The following is a 17,483-nucleotide window of genomic DNA, read 5'->3' as shown; positions in this document are numbered from 1 at the left end:
ACAATATTCCTGGGTCTGGTCTCATAAATCTAAAGGAGCGCCCGCACCCCAACAGCAGTCGGAGGAAAAGGTGTCCCCCTTGAGGGTTTGCCACTTGCTGAGGTGGGGAGGGGCCACCCAGAACTCAGCTCTGCAGGTCAGGGGCAAGGCACTCACCTGAGCTGCTGGTGTCACCTCACGCTTTTTGCCACAAGTATTTACTTAGGAGCAGTAGCATTTGCTTCAGCCTTCAAACATACCCTCCAGGCTAGCATACGGCTTGCTGCAACAGCAACACAGCAAAAGAAGCCAAGCCTGGTCTCTTCTAGCAGGTGCCTGCTCTCAGAGGAACGCTATGGGCTGTAACAGCAGCAATGGGAAAACAGATGCTGAAAGCTGCTAAACCATTAAGTGCAATTAAACTGATTTGTTTTAAAAGTACAAAACTTTCCCTATCATCAAAGCAAGGCCTGGAGCAAAGCCCCCTTCTTAAAAGTGCCTAGGTTTCTGCACTAGGCTTTAGTCTATATTACACCGGGCTTTATTCTGTGCTGTTTAAGCAGGCTTTTTAAGCATGTTCCTACTGACAACAGTGCAAGCTGCTAAGGCTGTCAGTACTGCAAGCTGCAGCCTCTTGCAAGGGCTGAGGACAGCCAGGTAGCAGGTTCTCCCCACGGACCAAGTCACACGCGCTCACAAGCCCAACCACCAGCACACTGCGTTCTGCCAGCTCCAGCCCTGGAGTAGCCTAACATACAGTGACCACAGCCAAGCTCAGAGACAAGGGAACACCAGTGGGGAGGAAAAGGAAGAGGAGTGGTGAGAATTTACAGCCATACTGCAAAAACTAGACTGTAGAGAAAGTCCTACTCCTAATTTTTTTTCAACCGTTGTTCACCCAGTTCATAGGACAGAAAAAGCCATGTCTAGCACGTTAAAGCTCACACTGTGTTCTGTTTTTTAACTAAAGGTGCTGTCTTCCTTCCCTCAAAGAGACTTCAGCTCTCGTTTCAGACTGCAAATTCCCAGCCAGCTGCCTAAGTACTGTTTTAGTGACACCATGTGGCTTCTGAGGATACTGTTGTAAGCAAGCGTTTTAGAGCAGCAACTCTCAGGCCGAGTCCAGAGCCAAGCAAGGAACTGAGCTGAAAACACACAAGAGGCGCACCAGGCATGAGGCACAAGACCTTCGGGCCTCCTTCATGAGAGCTGTAGTGATAAATGTGTCGTTTCCAGATTACAGCCTGCACATCACTTCTGGACCGTGTACCCCATGCATCTTGGAAAAGACACATGGAAAGTTTGTTAGGAAGTTTGATGGAAGCAGAAGTAAAAAAGAACTCTTAACATCCATGAGCTGAAGCAGCTGCTGGTGTTTCCTGTTGCCAGTGCCAATGACATGCACACACCTAGAGCCTGAACCTGACCTGGGGCTTTGTAAGTTGTTTAAAGAAAAAAAAAGTTCCACATCCACCAAAAAAAAGTACTACAGCAATTCCTGCATTTAGAAGCATAGCTGTCTTCTGTTATCACATTGTTTTCACCAGTTTCATTCTTCCACCACTAGAAAGAGAAGGAAGGCTGCTGCTGGTGCGAGCCAGATTCCAGGCTGCAGCATTTTTCACTTAGGATCTCATGGGATAAATACCCAGAGTTGTTTTTACAAGCTCAAGGTATGAATTCAGTTACTTAGAACAGCGTCTAACCACTACTGTGCACAGAGAGCATGCTGAAATCTAGACACTGGCCTCAGGTCCCAAGTAAGATGAGAATAAGTACTCACGCAGCTACAAAGACTTTGTGGCAGTACCCTCCTCTCCCAAATAACAGCTCTCGGAGTGAGCCACAAAGGCAGAAAGTAGTACTGTGAGAGACAAGGACTGTTTTGATATTTAAGGAACAGTTTGAGTCTCCTTGTTGCACTTTCCCTGGTGGCAAATGTACATGTGTATCTGCTCCAGGGAGCCCCTATCTGTGCAAGGGAAAGTTACCTTGTTAGGGACAGCCCAAAAACCACGACTGCATCGGTACTGCAGGCATAGCCTCCACGCTTGCAAGTCAGGTAAAAACACCACTGACTTGTAAGTTGGCTTACACTGCAGTATTGATTCTGAACCTACACCCCATCCCACCCCAAGCCCAGATCTTGTTCTGTTTCCCTATGCCTCTTCAATTCAGCAGTGATGGCAACAGGACAACTTTATAGCACCTGCCTTTGTTGGTTTGCCCTTTAAGTAGCTTCTTTTACCACAACTTTTAAGATGCAGAAGGCATGAAGAGTTAAAGCATTTAAAGCTGGAGTCTTAGCTTATATTTCATCCACTTTTACTTTTCTGAAGTTAAGGATGTGATAAGGGGAAAAAAAACCACCACTCTAATCTACTTTTAAGTTTCCCACAGAAATTTAAGCGTGGTTTGATTTTAAACAACAGACCTTTTGATGACATTTTTGATGCCTTGAGATTTCTGCAAATTAAATCAGTTTCAAAAATGATATTTGATAAAAAGTCAGTGGAAGACCCTATACAACTCTACTGAGAAATGAGGCAGGGGTTCAATATGCAGAACTTAAGTACAATGCTTGCTGTATCAGACCAAGTGATCAGACAAGATCATCACAATAAGAAGCCAGTGAAATAACACAACTGCAATTATATGCTTAGGAACAAGTGTATTGAGTAAAACAAGGGGAGGACTGAACAGCATCAGTGGTTTACTAACAAAGCATAGAGTCAAAAGTCATCCTTGCAACTACCCTGCTGTGCTTTGTAGATATGAACATCTTTACTGGAATCATAGTGGACCTCATATACAGAGAAACGGCTTCTCAGCATCTTTAAGAACTTGTGATCCCGTTCATAGCGGATACGACAGGAAAGAAGAATCACAGTTTGAGCTGAGCACAGGTGCTCCAGCGTCTGAAGCAGTTCTGCAAAGGTTTCTTCCAGATAAACGATGTCTGCACCCAGGATGAAGTCAAACGTTCCTGGAGGGAAGTTAGCCAGGTCTTTTCCCCAGGTCAGCTCCTTCACCACAGCTCTCGGACGTAGTTCAGAGGGTAAGTTAGCCTGTACATTTGACTCCAGAAACTCCAGTGCTGCCGCCCTGTCTGTGATGGTAACATGAGCACCTAAGCGGTACAGGAGTATATGTCTTAGACAAATAGTCAGTGTCCATAAATACAGCATTTGGAATACAATGCTCTAAGTCAAGCAGGCTCCTCAGTTCCTGTCAAACATTAACAACTCCCCTGAGCTGCCTGATTTAAAACAAACAAACAAAAGGACTAAACAAGTAAAAAGCCCACTATCTATATACATCCCACCCTTCACCAGTCACTTAAGAATATAAAGTGTACTCCACATGAAGATTAAGTTGGGTGGGAAACAGAAAGTGTTTTCCAGAGCTTTTTCTTAGTGCATGAAATTAGAGGAGTTACTTTCTGCCTTTCCACAGGTGACAACAGAATAAGTTACATGGATTGTTAGAACTAACCTGCTCAAATTCCCTATTTCTTCAGTAGAAGAGAGGCAGCTAGAAAGCCTCTTTCACAGCAAAAGTTATGCCTGTGTGATTTTGCATGGCATGATTGTATTTTCTCAAACTGCTTTGGTTTTATTATTTCAGTAGACACTAGACACCTTCCACAGCCACTAGAGCTTTGAATTACAAAGTTAACCTGGGACAGTTAGCACAAATTCAACATATTCAACAAATTCAACAATCCCTGCTTCAGCCACAGACAGATCACAGGCAAATCACTTCATTTCTCCAGACTCTGGCTTCCCTGTCTGCAAGATAGGCTAACAAGGCCTACACAAGCTCAGAAAGTGATTTCTGTCTGTAGCTTTTATCTGTGCTGTGTATGAGGAGAAGTGGAAGATGGCAAGCACAGCAGTTGCTCCTTGGGGGAGAATAGCTGCAGGACTGAATGGTGCTGAGCTGAGTACCATGGTAACAGGCGTCAGCCTTAACAGGGTCCCGTCATAAAGTAAACTGCAGTGGCACCATCACTACAATAAATAACGCAGCAGGCTCTCAAGTCTAACAAGAAAGGAAGATGACTCAGACAGGAAACATCACAGTTCACATATGTAGCTTTGGTGCTAACTTCTATACCAGGCATGTGGATGTAAAAGTGCTAGTTTTACTACAGTTGTAAACCACTTTAAACAAGCAAACAAAAGAGGCCCTTACCTAATAACGTGGCCACTATTCCCACCAATCCGGTTCCAGCTCCCAGCTCAATCACAGACCGATCCCTGACATCGATGCCTCCCATCTCCAGATAAGTACACAGGACAACAGCCTAAACCAAGAGACAAAGGCAATTAAGCACAGGGCTCATTTCAGTCATACTGAACACAAGATTTCTGATTTACACTGAGAGAGAAGGTTATGGGAAGGGTCAGGCACTTCAGGTCTGCACCAAGTCTTTGTTCAGCCCTTCTCTGCCTCCTGTGTGCACATGCGGTCTTTTTATGAGTTTTATGGAAGACTCTTGCAGGCAAAAGGAAAAAAGTACCACGGAGGCCACAACTCAGCTGTAGTAACACTGCTTCATGAATCCCCAAAACTAACATGAGGCAGAAGGAGTTGCATTTGGAAAGGAAAAGCTGGGAGGTGTCAAACACTGATGAACGATCACAGTATTGCAAAAGTCCAGGATAAGGTTTCATAGTATCTTGTGTGGTATTTCAAAAGGCTTCTGCACAAGGCTGGCATGCTGTCAGGAAGGACATACAGAAAGCAAAGTGATAACACGTTTATCTGATTGTATGTAATGTGTTACATTCTACAGAAGTCTTGATCAGGAGCTCTCTCCATAGCAAGATCTGTCAGAGCTGATGCAGCAGTTCATTTGAGGAGTTTGCTAAAATTGCAACACTTGTTCTTCAAAACTAGCGGCAAAAGTGCCATCTGTGTGTGAGCCAATGCAGACCGATGGGATGGCCTTGGATTCCTGCAGTGGTACTGTGCCCACCCCACCACCTCAGGCCCGCCACAGACCCCCTTGGCTGGCAGGATCCTCATCCCCAGGACAAGTGAAATGCTGCCAGCAGCCCTTAGCACCACAGGCAGCAGGGCCGGGCGTGCTCTGAAGCGTGTCAGGTCGGAAACGGTGAGAGCTCTGCGAGTTCTCTAGGGTATGGCCTGTGTTCGGCACTGGCCGTGCAGAGTTTAAGGTGGCCCCTTTCCCTTGCAAGTCCTCCAGGATCTCTTATGAGGGAAATCAAAGGTAAGTTAAGAGTTTAACTTTTTTTATTATAAAAGCAAACAAACAAAAAAACCCACACAAAAAAAAACCCAACCTTACAGGAAAAAAGCCTTCCCTTGGCAACTCAATGCTAAATAGTTTCTCAGGTGACTCTGGAAGCTCGGGCAAGTGCCACCCGAGGACACCAAGCACGGAACACCCCGCCCGGCGCCGCCACCTACCGCATCCCAGACCACGGCCGCCACCCCCAGCCGCCGCCAGTCCTGCCTGAGGCGGATGGTGCGGCTGGCGAAGCGGTGGGTGGCCGAGGGGCTGTGCAGCTGCCGCGCTCCCCAGCCAGCTCCCTCCTCGTAGGGCACAAGGGCCATCCCGCCGGCGGCGACCGCCTCCGAGGCGCGGCGGGGCCCGGCGGCCGCAGCCACAGCCCCGCGGCCTCACCGCTCCCGCGGCCTCCGCGCCCGGCGGGCAGGGCCCTCCCCAGCGCCGCCTGCCCGCCGCCGCGCCGCCCCGGGCCGGGCCGAGGGCAGGGGGAGGCCCGCGGCCGCCGGCGGGAAGGGCCCGGCTCCCGCAGCGCCTGGGCCCGGCCCCTCGCCGCCAGGCCCGCCCCGCCGCTCCACGCGTGGCAGGCCGGGGCCGCCCGCCCGGGGGGCGCCCGGCTGGGTTAGGGCGCCGGGGCCAGAAAACCCCGGGTGAAGAGTGGTGAGGCCGGGGCTCAGCGGGGCGCTCCTGTCCCTCAGCCGCGGCAGAGGGGCGGGGGGCGCAAGGCGGGACGCCAGGCACGGCTGGCTGCGGGGCGGTGCCGGCGGCCCGCGGCTGGTGGCGGCCACCGGGGGCTGGCCGCGGGCGTACGGCACCGGGAAGCCGCAGGCCGAGCGAGGACCGTGCCTGAGGACGGTGCCTGCGGCCGGCCCCGGCGGGCAGGGGGCATCCCGGCGGGCAGTGGCCCTGCGCGGCTCCCGCTGGGGCCGGGGGCTTCTCCGTTTCCAGAGCGGGGTGCGAGACGCCCTGTGGGACGGTGCCGGCTGCGGCGCGGCCTCTCCGTGCCTCTGGCTCATGGCGTCTGTTCCAGGCGCTTCTGGAACTCAGCGCAAAGGCACTTGTCCAGCCCGCCGGACATGGCCTCCGCAGGCGCCTGCCGCCGGCCTGGGAGCAGCCCCGGCAGCGGGGCACCCACCGCGGGGACGCTGCGCTGCTTGTGCGGCTCGCTCAGAGCCCTGGCTGGGACGGGGAAGCCACAGCGGCTCTGGGCTGGTGGTGTGGTGCAGCGCTCCCACGGCGCTGTTTGTGCATGGGCTTCTCCTCACCTTTGGCCCTGTTTAATCTCTTGTTTGGCAGAACAACACAGTGCGCTTCTCCTTTGTGTGTCTCCATCTCCAGTTACTTGAACTTGCTCCAAAGACTGCTAAAGGCCACGGGAAAGCTGGGGAAGCGTCCTGGCTGCGCTTGCGCTCTGGCTGCCTGGAGGCACAGCCGCAGGTACTCCACAAAAAGGCGCAGGACCTCCAGCCATGCTCCTCAGCCCCTGGGAAGGACTGAGTGTGCAAAGGGCCACGCTCAGGGGAGCGGGGAAGGCGAGCAGCATGCCTTCTCTGCACCCATCTCCAGTGCCTGTGCAGCTTGGCAGCGCCCAGTGTCACCATGAACAGGGCAAGGCTGGCCCTCAGAGTTGGGGAGCTTAACCGGCTCCAGAAAACATCCCCACTCTCCCACCAGGAGCAGCAAATCTGGCTGGCAGGCAAAAGCGAATGTAGGTACGTCTGAAAGCTGTTGATTTCAACAGTGGCTCAAGAGTCACGAAAGTCTTTGTGGAGAAGCGTTACAGGCTGCACAGGGGTAGCAGGAACTAAAGCCTGTTTTTAGGGTTCTGCTACTTTAGGGGAATGGAAACCAGAATTTCACTTGCTCCAAACCAGTTCATACTTGTCTTATGGCAACTCAGACTTCTCCTCAAAAATGTGCCAGAGCGGGTACGATGATTCAGCTTACTGTGGTTTTATGTCCTAAAGTACTGGTCCCTTGCCATTACTCCTGCCTTCGAGAGGTTGAAACTACTTGTGCTATTACCTCAATTATTTTTTTCAAGTATTTATATAGGCAGTGTGGGAAAAGCAATGAGAGTGATTACACTTGAAATGAGAACTCTGCTTGGATGAGTTTTTGAATCGCTTAATGCTGTGCCTAAACTGCATCATCAGGCAAATGGAGGGAAACTCCCAAATGGCACAAAGCTTTTGCCTCCACCTCCCACAACACATGCCAGCCCTGGGATCTCCAACCAACACATGGAGGAGTGTGGCAGGGCTCCAGTGCTCCCAGCTGCCTCCTTTTTCCCTCCCCTAGATCACTTTTCTTCCCCTGCAGTATTTCATAAGACCATGGGTCTGGCTGAATAGCAACCAGAGTGGAAAAAGACTGTATGTGAAAATTCATACATTTGTTCCCAAAGATGATAATGCAGCAAGTGCTTTTATCCCGAGAACATTGTTTTTTAAGTCAGATATCCCTGAATGTCTTTGGAGCCCAGCAGGTTCTCTACCATTCCTGCTCTGCTTCCCAGAAGTACTTCCCCTTCTTCCTCCCTGATGTTACTTTGGCTCTGACTTCCATGAGCCTAAATAGGAGATCAGAAATTACTTTCCAGATCGTAACTGGAGAGTGAAGCTATTAAAAGGGAAGTGAGTCCACCAGAAATTCAGTAAGGGCCCTGATTCCCCGTATTCATTCTAAGCCTATACTTACCTTTTTCTCTTTCCATATCCCGTTTCTACGAAGATACAATACCTGGGCGTTATAGCAGCAGAGAAGGAAACTTGGTTTCTTCCACTCTTCCTGACAGTAAAAAGATAAGGAAAACGCAACAACAAAGGATTCTGGCTAAAACAGCTGCCCAGAACTGAAATGCTTTTTCTCCCAGCAGGGCTGGAGCTTAGCACAACAGTAAAGTCGCAAGAATGTAGCCTGGTTCAGCTTCTAAATACTGCAGAAAGCTAGGACACCTAAGCTACAGATAAACTTGCAAAGTAGGAAATAGCTGATTTTAAGGTAAGCAAGAATGAGTTAAAGTATAAAGAAACACTGACTGAAGTCCATTCTTATCTCATTCAACTACTTGATAGAGCAGGCAAAATGTGTCCAATTATAAGTAAATCCTCCTACCTCAGATGCAGGTGAGCTGCTTGGGGTAATTAAGAAAAATTGTTCAAGAGCAATGGTCCTTGTAATACTTAGAAGATCAAAGAATCAAGTAGATGAGGCAGAAATTACTACCAATTATTTTGAAGCTATACTAATATACCTTCCTTACTGAAATCTTCTCTTTCCCGCTTAATATTTAAAATGAAAGTGACAGTTCTTTTGATAGTTCTGCAGACGCTGCATGTGCCGCATGGCTGCGCATGGATTTTGGAGCCACCCATGATGTGGGGAAAACACTGCAGCCCTCACGCAGTCTCTGGTTACCAAGGCAAAGGCAGGTATAAATAGAAACAATCTGATTTTTTTTAAAACTCTATCTAGAAGCCTGTGTTGTTGATAACCCTCTGACAGCAACGCCTTATTCCAAATGGTTCTGTTCTACATTTGTGTAGAAACTTCTGGTCGTACATGTTTAATCCTTTCCTCTCTAAATAAATAGCAGCTACTTCTGGTTCTCATTCCACTGAAATACAAAAACTGCCTTTGAAGTAAAGTTTGGACAGATACCTATTTTGCCAAGAGCTTTCATCAACCAAACAAACATGAACTAACGCAAAGCTTGGAGGAAAACCCAGAAAATAGAGCAGCCTTTCTCCCTATGTATCCGTGGCCGTTCAAGTGACTAACAGTGAAATTATTTTAAAATTTTTACATTTTCATCTTCACCAGTAGCTTCCAGATTCTCCACACCCGTGAGATAGATAGGGCGGTGAACCACTTGCTGTTAAATACAAAGGGAATAAACCAGAGATTAATTTGGCTGCTGACAGCTTGCAGTTGCAGAATCAAGATAGCCTCAGCTTGAACTGATCTGGATCATCTTTGAAATCAATGGGGTGAATTAAAAATAAAAACTTAAGTTTCTGCAGAAGCTGACGGATTATCAGTAGACCTTTTAACTTGCTGCTTCAGCAAGGTCCTTGCAAAAAAAGTTAAATATTGAAATAAGTGTATAGTCTGATCTAGCATGTCATTTCCTTTACACAGAGAGTTACATTAAGCAATGGAAGTAATGATCAAAAATATGAAGATGTATAATTTCATAAGTGCTTGAGCTGAAGTTGCTGGACCCTCTGAAGGGGGAATAGTTCCCATCAATAATACTACATTCACGCCTTCAACCTCACATCTTGATAAACTGTCAAACATAATCACCACATTTATTATAATGCCGTTACAGAAAGATCACTTAGCATTTAGCGGCATTATGTGACTGATCTCTCAAAGTCCTTGCAGGTCTGAAAGCTGACATTATTCTGAAGTTTTAATTAAGGAACAAAAAGCAAAGTGAGTAAGCTCTTCTTCGCAAGCAACCACTGCAGTTCCAGCTGCGCTTCATTTGCTGGAAACCTCCTCCACTTCCACTGCACTTGCAGATGTTCACAGACTTACAGCCTTACCCACAGCTCCAGCTTCTGGACTTCCAGGCCATGAGATGCCACATGTTGGATCTTGTGATGGGAGAGCCCCGAACCCACCTGAGTGAGACTGACATGCCAGCAGGCATCGGCGCACGCTGGGAAGGGCTGCTCCAGCAGTGCTCCTGTGAGCGCAGGCAGGGCTGTGGTGGGGAAATGGCAGAGCAGTGCTGTGATTTCCCTCCTCTGCCAGCAGCTTCTGTGCTCGCTGCAGCTGCCTGACGGTTGTAGGCCAGGGTAATGTGTGTCTGGCATGTGGGATAGTGGGGCGGGGGGAAATGCTGCAAAAAAAGATCCTTTTTATGAGGTCTGAGCATGGATCTAGAGGCTTCACGTTAGGTGGCCACATTTCTGCTGTGCTCTATAGGTACAGTATTATGTAATCGAAGAGGAAATTAGAATGCAAGCAAGGCACTGTATTAACTTAAAACTAGTTAACAACAGCTAATTCATAACAATCTAAAAACAATTATATGGACAGGGAGACAACAGCTATAGCATTCACATAGATGCAGAAGCATCTGCCTCAGTGCAGAGGTTACCCTTTTAAGACCAAGAAGAATCCAAGATTAGGAAAAATGTGGGGATTTTAGTGTTACTTGTAATGGTATTGGCAGTGTTTCTCTTCTTCACTCCATGGAAAGAAAATCCTTCAGACAATGGAGAAGAAGAAAGAGTCAAGACTAAGCAATTTCAAGTGCCTTAAAGCTAACAGGAAGGGCTCCTCAAAGCCACATTCCAGGCCTTGGTGGCCCAGGGTTGGAATTAAAACCTTCAGAAGTTTGCCCTAAACAAACTTACTTGCAGGGCTTATGCATGCAATTTGACTTTTCTGGATGAAGTCACACATCCATGTTAACGTTTGTGTTAAAATACTGGAAAGCCTTTTCCTTTTCCTCATAGGAAATTTGTATCCATGACCCGCAGTAACAGCTATTTCTAACACTTGGGACATCAAAACAGTACTGCCAGCCCTCTGCCCCAGAGCACACAAAGTACAGCTTTGCAGACCTCCATCTTCCTTGGCTTGAGCACATCTTGAATTCTCTTATCAGGTACTAAGTCTCCATTAACTCTATCTGAGCCTTTGATAACTGTGAAGCTGGTTTTATTTTACCTTAAGACAAAATGAAAGTAGGACCAGAAAAAAGAAGCTACGGTAAAGAAACATTAACTCCCGTATGGGCGTGCTGTTGGTATCCCTGCAGTGCTCCAGATGCTTGCGTGCTAGCCAAGAAGCCTCTGCATTGCCTGTAATGACATCTTAGGTTGCTGCAGAGACAAAAAGATTTAATCAATGATACCAGCACTGAAGTCTGTCCTTATGCTATGAAACACAGTCTCCTGGCCTTGGTTTGCACATATTCACCACCAGCCAAGGGTGGTAAGGAAAATTTAAAAGCGTGAAAATTTAGAGCTACTAAAAATCCACCTTGTGTGTTCTGAACAACCTCTCCAGTTACTTTTTTTCCCCCCAGACCACTGGAATTTTCTCTTTCCTTGACTGCTGTTTTGCTTCAGGCTTTTCCCCTTAAATGGCCATAGTCTTATGTTACTTGTCAGCTTCAAAAGACAATCACGCATGCAGTATTTTTGTCCTGTCAGCTGGTAGTGGACTTCAAAACAGGATGCCTATTTTTCCCCCCATTATTTGCAACAGTGAGACACAGAAGTCTGAGCTTTTGTTTTCAGTTGGTTATACAGGTTCAACCTGGTGATTCATTCTTCCTGCAGCTACATTTCCAGGAAAAGACAGTGTCCTGGCTCTTCTCCAAGTTATCCGTGGACTGCTTGAGAGTAAGATCAGAAAGCACGCCTCCTGCAGCTGGGACACTTTCTAAGAAGGGAGAAATTGAACAAAACACATCCCAGAGCTGCTGTTTATCGCCCTGCAGACAAGCAAGGAGGCACATGGCCTTGGAAAGGCATGTGCAGTACTAAGTCAAGGTGAAGATAACAGCAGAATTTACAGGATTTGAGACCCTTGGCCCAGTGAAGCACAACCGAGGTTTGCAAGGAGCCTTTCTGTGTTTCTGGGACTGGTGGTGACTGTGAAGCTGGATGGCTTACGGAGAAGCCTACAATTTAATGTCAAGCATTTTAGGAGAGACTCAGCTTCTTGTTGCAGTTGGTGTGGGCAAGAACATACCCTTGGATTAGGAATTTTTCAAAAGTTGTTACTGAGATAGGAGCTGGTAACTATGGTTTCAGATGTCTCCTCTCAGGGATACTGCTGCTCGCAGATGAAGGGAAGCCTGGTTTTGCATCATGAAGCAAAGGACTACAGGGTCGTGTGGTTATGAACGCAAGCACTAAGCTTTCAGAGAGGGAGTTAAATAAAAACATGCACAACTCTACCTACAAGTAACCATGGCAGGAAGTGTAAAGACTTGTCTGAGAAGTGGAGTTCCTTTGAACACAAGCAGACAGCGGCTCACATATATGGGGCAAATGGGCCAAGTAAAGCGAATTACCTTCCTCTATAAGCCCACAAGCCAAAACACAGCTGGTAGCACTAATATTAGTCCTGTCAAGCCTAGCAGTCTTCATTTATTATGCACCCTGCAAATAATTATACATACAGTTAAGCTTACAGCTCAGAAGCTGCATTCAGCAGTTGTCAGGCTACCTTCCTCACTGGTGCAGATCCTTTGACCTCATTGGACTCACATCAGGAGTGAATCTGGCCCTTTGTATTTTCAGGATAAATCATAGGACTTTCTCATCTCCCGATCTTGGGAATATAAACTGCTCCTCCTTTGGCTGTCATCTCGATCTGAATTAGGTTTTGTTTCAGGACCCCGCCTTGCCTGCCTTAAAGGCTGTGTGGAGTTCTCCTGGTGATTAGAGCAACTTCCCTAGAGGGCTTAAATTAGGATTCCTTTCCCACATTTTGCAAAGTTGCCTTCCCTTTAGTGAAAATTAAAGCAAACGTACTCTCTCCCCACCATGCATTATTAAAAGTTAAACAGGAGCTGTCACTTGGTGGAGGAATGATGGCCTGTAAAACAAACTTGGACTCTTTAGGGAATAGTGACATTAAGTGTCACATTTATAAACTCCCATCCGTGCTGGCATTAACACCTGCAGGAATCCATTCGGCAGTCAGTACCCTTGAGCTATTCCTTTGTAGGTTACATTTAGGTCACATTTTCTTTGTGAACACTAATGCAAGAGAATTACTTTTTATCTTCATAAAACCAAGATTCGGGGTTGGGCGAGGAGAACAAACCGACAATGTCAAAACAAGTCAAAAGCTGCTCTGTTCCTCTCTATTCCTTGGCAGAAAGATGCAGTGTGCTTTTAAGGAACAGACTGAGGGACCCTGCTGAAGTTACTTCTGTCCTTGGTTTCTAGAGAGGTGCATCTCACCCCTGGCAGCTATAGGGCCTGTGTCCCTGCCCCGACAGTATCCATCCGTGCTCTGGGCACTGCAAATCCCTGGTCTGCCCATCGTGGCTCAGCTGGGAGACACCTTGCAAGAAAACCTGCTGTAACCCACTCACCAGGAAAGGTTTGCCTTTTTCACATTAAGGCATGGCTGTCTCGGCGGGGAGTAGCTGCCAGGCAGAAGAGGGGATGCTCTCCCCGAGCTGAGCTAGGCACAGCACATGGCCTCTAGCTGTAGTGCAGTCACAGTTCCTGCTGCATCACCCTGCTCTGTGCTCAGAGCCTGGCAAGCACATCAGGGCACTTTATTTTTATGTACCAACCTTCAGGACAGCGCTGAGAGCTGGTCCTTCTTTGCTGTAATGAGCAACTGAAACCTGCTAGGCACGCAACTGAAACAGGAGAAGAGAAAACAAAAAAAAAAACCCAGAATGCCTTAATTTGGGGCTCACACCTGCCTGAATTCCAGAACTTTGGTCTGTGCCCTCCTTGCCTGAGTTATCCTGGCTGAATGCTGCGCTCAGGCAGCGTTGAAATGAAACTAAATGTAATTCCTAAGAGGTAAATTGAGCATGAATGCTCAGCACTAATCCAAACTACTAATACTGCATGCACTTACAGCTGAGCAATAAACTGTTTTCTCATCCCATAAGAAAAAGCTTTCACCATTTTAAGAAGTGCTTGCCCAGTGCAGAGGGTGACACAAGTTCTTTCCGATTTGTTTGAAGTTTTTCTGCAAACACGCAGGTGTGAGCCCCGTTCAGATTAGGCTGTAGCTCGTCATCAGGCTTCTGCCCAAGTGTCTGCCTCTGGCTTGAAGCAAGCAAGCAAATACACCGATAAACCCCATTTCCATCAACTTGCCAGCCTCTCCTTGATGGTGGTTTTCAGCCGGTACACCTTGAAGCTGGAGTGTCCTTCCCAAGTGAGGTGCAGAAATGGCACGCTGCTATCAGTGGGACTGGCCTCAGCTACTCCCTGGGAATAGCAGCAATTCTCCCCCATTACCTGGGACATCATTATTGCTACTCTGCAATAGGACTCGCTAATCTTTATGGGCCAGCCCTGTAATCAGGAGAGCTCAATAACACTGACTCGCCCTCCTGCACCGCCATCTGCACTGGGAATTGCCCTACCCTGGCCACAGCCCTGGTGAACCAGGACAGCCCTGAAACCAGGTGGGGGGATGAACGCTGCAACCAGTGGGAAACACTTCAAGCAGGGTGGAAAACAGTAAAACCATGGTGTTTGGTGTCTGTGCGTGAGCGAGAGTTACAGCCCGCTGGATGCCCTGCTGAGAGAGAACAGGCAGTAACTCGGCGTCCCATGGCACAGACCTCTCTTCCCAGAGCAGGAGAAAAAGGGGTTGAACCTCAGTGGTTCGTAGTAAGCTATTTTCAGCTTACGCATTCATTATTGCCAAGATCTGCCATCCAAAATGCCTACATATCATGCAAAATGTGGAACTAGATACGTGCTGCCCATTGTACATCAAAGTAATTGATTTTTTTATAATGGAAACTGCCTGATGATTCACTGGGGTAAATCAAGCAAAACAGTAGAAAGACAAGACAGAAAATAGGAGGAGAACCAGGACCGGTAATAAATCGTGATAGATGGTACTCAGTATATTGCTATAGCAGTAAGTCAATGGAGTGCTAAGCTGCATAAATGAAAGATAATGTGTTTCATCTCTGCAGGGTGTTGCTCAGGCTGTATCTATTAACAGGATTCCTGGTTCTGCAGAAAATACACACAGCAACAGGTTTAGTCATATTATCCTGATAAATCAGTTCTGTATTAAGATTTCAGGAGTTACTTTGCCAAAATGGAGGGGGGAAATTAATATTCTTCATTACTGCAGCTACAGGGAAACACGCACAGATACAGAAAAATACTCTTTACTGGCATACCGAGGTATGTGGAAGCGGAAGCTTAAATTCTCCTGGAACGATGGGGTGGTAGGGCAGTTTGCTCTTTCTGTGATTTCCAGGGATTAAAGTGAGCTTCCTCTTGCTTAAGACCTACATGAATAAGGCTACACAGGGAAACAGACTACTGGTTTCTTTCCTCCCTCTGTATGCTTGTATAAATCCTGATACTCTACAGCAGCGCTAGTGTGGGGGAAGAACAGCCCTCGTCTCTTCCCCTTTGCGGCATTACACACTGAGAACAAGTATGAGACCCACGGGAAAATCCAGCCTCTGGCAGGCAGAGGAACCAAAACCTTCACGCCCAAATAGCAGTGAGACACGTCACGTACTCCAGCCACTCCAAGCTCCCAGCATTTTTCCTATAACAGGACAAGTACGTGGGGTTTTGGCTGTTGCCCTCAACAACTGGGTCCCCGTGCTCAGCTGCCTAGTGAATCACTGTTGCTTACTTCTTCTTCACCCTTGAACAAGGATTTTCCACCCCCCAAACCCGCAGCTTTGGCAAAGGGCTCCCCGAGGCTGCTCCGAAGCCCAGACTTAGCAGAGGTCCCAGCTTGCTGCTGGGATCCCAACAGGCACTTGCTGCGGTTGTATCTCCCTCCACCAAAGCTGGGCAGCCCCACCACACGTGCTGGCACGGCTGCAAGGAGCAGGATAGATAAGGTTTAAGAAACACATTTGGCGCTGTGGCTGCCTGGCTGAGGTGTGCGGATTTGCCCCTGGCCCTACCCGCGCTCCAGGTGGAGCACGGTCACCTCCGTCAGCCATGAGCTGCTGGACGGGCCAGCAGCGCAGCAGGGGAGCAGCTCACCCAGCTGCCGCCACTTCTTAAAATAGAGACATCCAGGTGCAAATGAGTAAGGGTATTGCTTTTCTGGTGTAAGAGGGTGAGTTACTCTGGCTGCAATATTAAATAGCACAGATGCAAGCCAGCTGTTATTCTTGCTCGAGAATTAATTGCTTCACTAAACCACACCAGCTTTTCCTCCAGCTTTCTTCTCTTCCCTCACTATCCTCGCCAAACATCAGTGGATACAACAAGAGAGTGAAGAAAACTCCAGTTTCTGAACGGCTCTTTTGCAAGAAGACGCTTTTTCCCCTCCCTGGCTTGGGCAAGTCTCCTGTCCCACCTGGTGGTTTAGTCCCCATCCTTCCTAGACCTGGGACTACGACCTGCTGTCCTGCGTCTTTCCCAGCAGAGCACAGCAGCTGTGGAGGGATGTGGGGCTGAAGTGGTTCCAAAAGCACCAAAATCAAAGCCTCGGTGAGGCGCTCCTGTAACCCACGGCGAGGCCGGGAGTAGCAAAGCCTTACAAATCGTCAGCGGGCTGCGAAAAGGCTTCACTAACACAGTTTAGAGAACTTGCTGGCAAGTGAACAAGTATAATTCATCAGTGTGAGGGCATAATCCTCATATAAGACTATAAATCGTTTAGTCCCCCCCTCCCCTTTTTTGTGCCTGGGATTACGTTGTACAGATTCTAGAAATGCAGTATCTGTGACTTGCTGTTGCCGAAGAAGCAAGGGGCGGTTCTGCCTGAAAACTGTCTGTGGTCCCTGACCACGTGGGAGAGACGCTGGGATTTGTCCCACAAAATGGAGTAACCCCCTGAGCCCACCTACGTCCGGAATAACTGCCAGCACGATGGCAGCCTTCAGTAATACTTCTGTATGTTCTTAAGGTTTCTGCAGAGCCGTCTTCTCATCAGGGGCCAGGGCTGAAGTTCTGTAGGGGCGGTGAGGTGACGACCCACCGCAGGACGGGGTACGCTCGTTCTTATCGGGGCCCCTGGTTGCTGTGGGTGCCTTGCCCCCTAATCCATCGTTCCCTGGAGTGTGTTTGAGCGTTCCAGCCCTCTGAGAAGCCTCGCAGGTAGCTGAGACACACACACCATGGGAACACACAGCTGCCGCAGACCTCCAACACAGCGAGGCAGAACCCCTGGGGATGCCGGCGGCCACGTGTAACGCTTCCTGCCCGGCCACGCGCACCGGCCCTGCACCACGGCGAGCGGCAGGCTGTCAGCCAGCAGCTGGACACGGCCTCGCTTGCTCCCAGCTGCTCGAGGGGCCTCACTGCAAAGTCACCAGCACCGGCCACAGGGGTCCTGGGCGGCCGCTGTGACCGCCGGCCCAGCCAAGCGCCCAGCGGCCTTTCAAACCCCCGGTAAGGTGAGACAACACTGCCATTGGCTAATACATGAGCCTATTACCCGGTTACTCGATTTATTGCTTTCTGTCACTGCACAGTCGGTTTTTTACGATCGCACTATTACAACTACGGCGGCGGCGGCAGCGCGGCGGCAGCACGTGCGCGGCCGGGCCGCGGGAGCCAGGCGCGCCGCGGGC

General features: G+C 48.7%; 1 protein-coding gene and 1 long non-coding RNA gene across 6 annotated transcripts; one reads left to right on the top strand and one right to left on the bottom strand.

The window, feature by feature from the left end:
* Positions 1-2,630: 2,630 nt before the first annotated feature.
* Positions 2,631-5,811, bottom strand: METTL21A (methyltransferase 21A, HSPA lysine). Of its 2 annotated transcripts, none has more exons than XM_005237037.3 (3): positions 5,419-5,709; positions 4,177-4,288; positions 2,631-3,109 (listed from the first exon to the last, which is right to left on the bottom strand). In XM_005237037.3, exons 1-3 carry the CDS (start codon positions 5,563-5,565, stop codon positions 2,712-2,714), a joined length of 657 nt encoding a protein of 218 aa, XP_005237094.2. In that variant the 5' UTR covers positions 5,566-5,709; the 3' UTR covers positions 2,631-2,711. The 2 variants fall into 2 exon arrangements, with proteins under 2 accessions (XP_005237094.2, XP_055668830.1); XM_055812855.1 differs by having other exon boundaries at positions 2,903-3,196; positions 4,185-4,288; positions 5,419-5,811.
* Positions 5,785-17,341, top strand: LOC114012060 (uncharacterized). Of its 4 annotated transcripts, none has more exons than XR_008748535.1 (4): positions 5,785-5,896; positions 6,533-8,670; positions 10,714-10,865; positions 11,545-17,341. It is a non-coding gene; the product is annotated as an uncharacterized LOC114012060 (long non-coding RNA). The 4 variants fall into 4 exon arrangements; XR_008748536.1 differs by lacking the exon at positions 5,785-5,896 and having other exon boundaries at positions 6,131-6,673; positions 6,803-8,670; XR_008748534.1 differs by lacking the exon at positions 5,785-5,896 and having other exon boundaries at positions 6,131-8,239; positions 8,559-8,670.
* Positions 17,342-17,483: the final 142 nt, after the last annotated feature.

This window comes from Falco peregrinus, chromosome 8 (genome assembly GCF_023634155.1).
Source record: "Falco peregrinus isolate bFalPer1 chromosome 8, bFalPer1.pri, whole genome shotgun sequence".
Lineage (NCBI taxonomy): Eukaryota > Metazoa > Chordata > Aves > Falconiformes > Falconidae > Falco > Falco peregrinus.
This window is presented reverse-complemented; position numbering and strand designations above follow the sequence as displayed.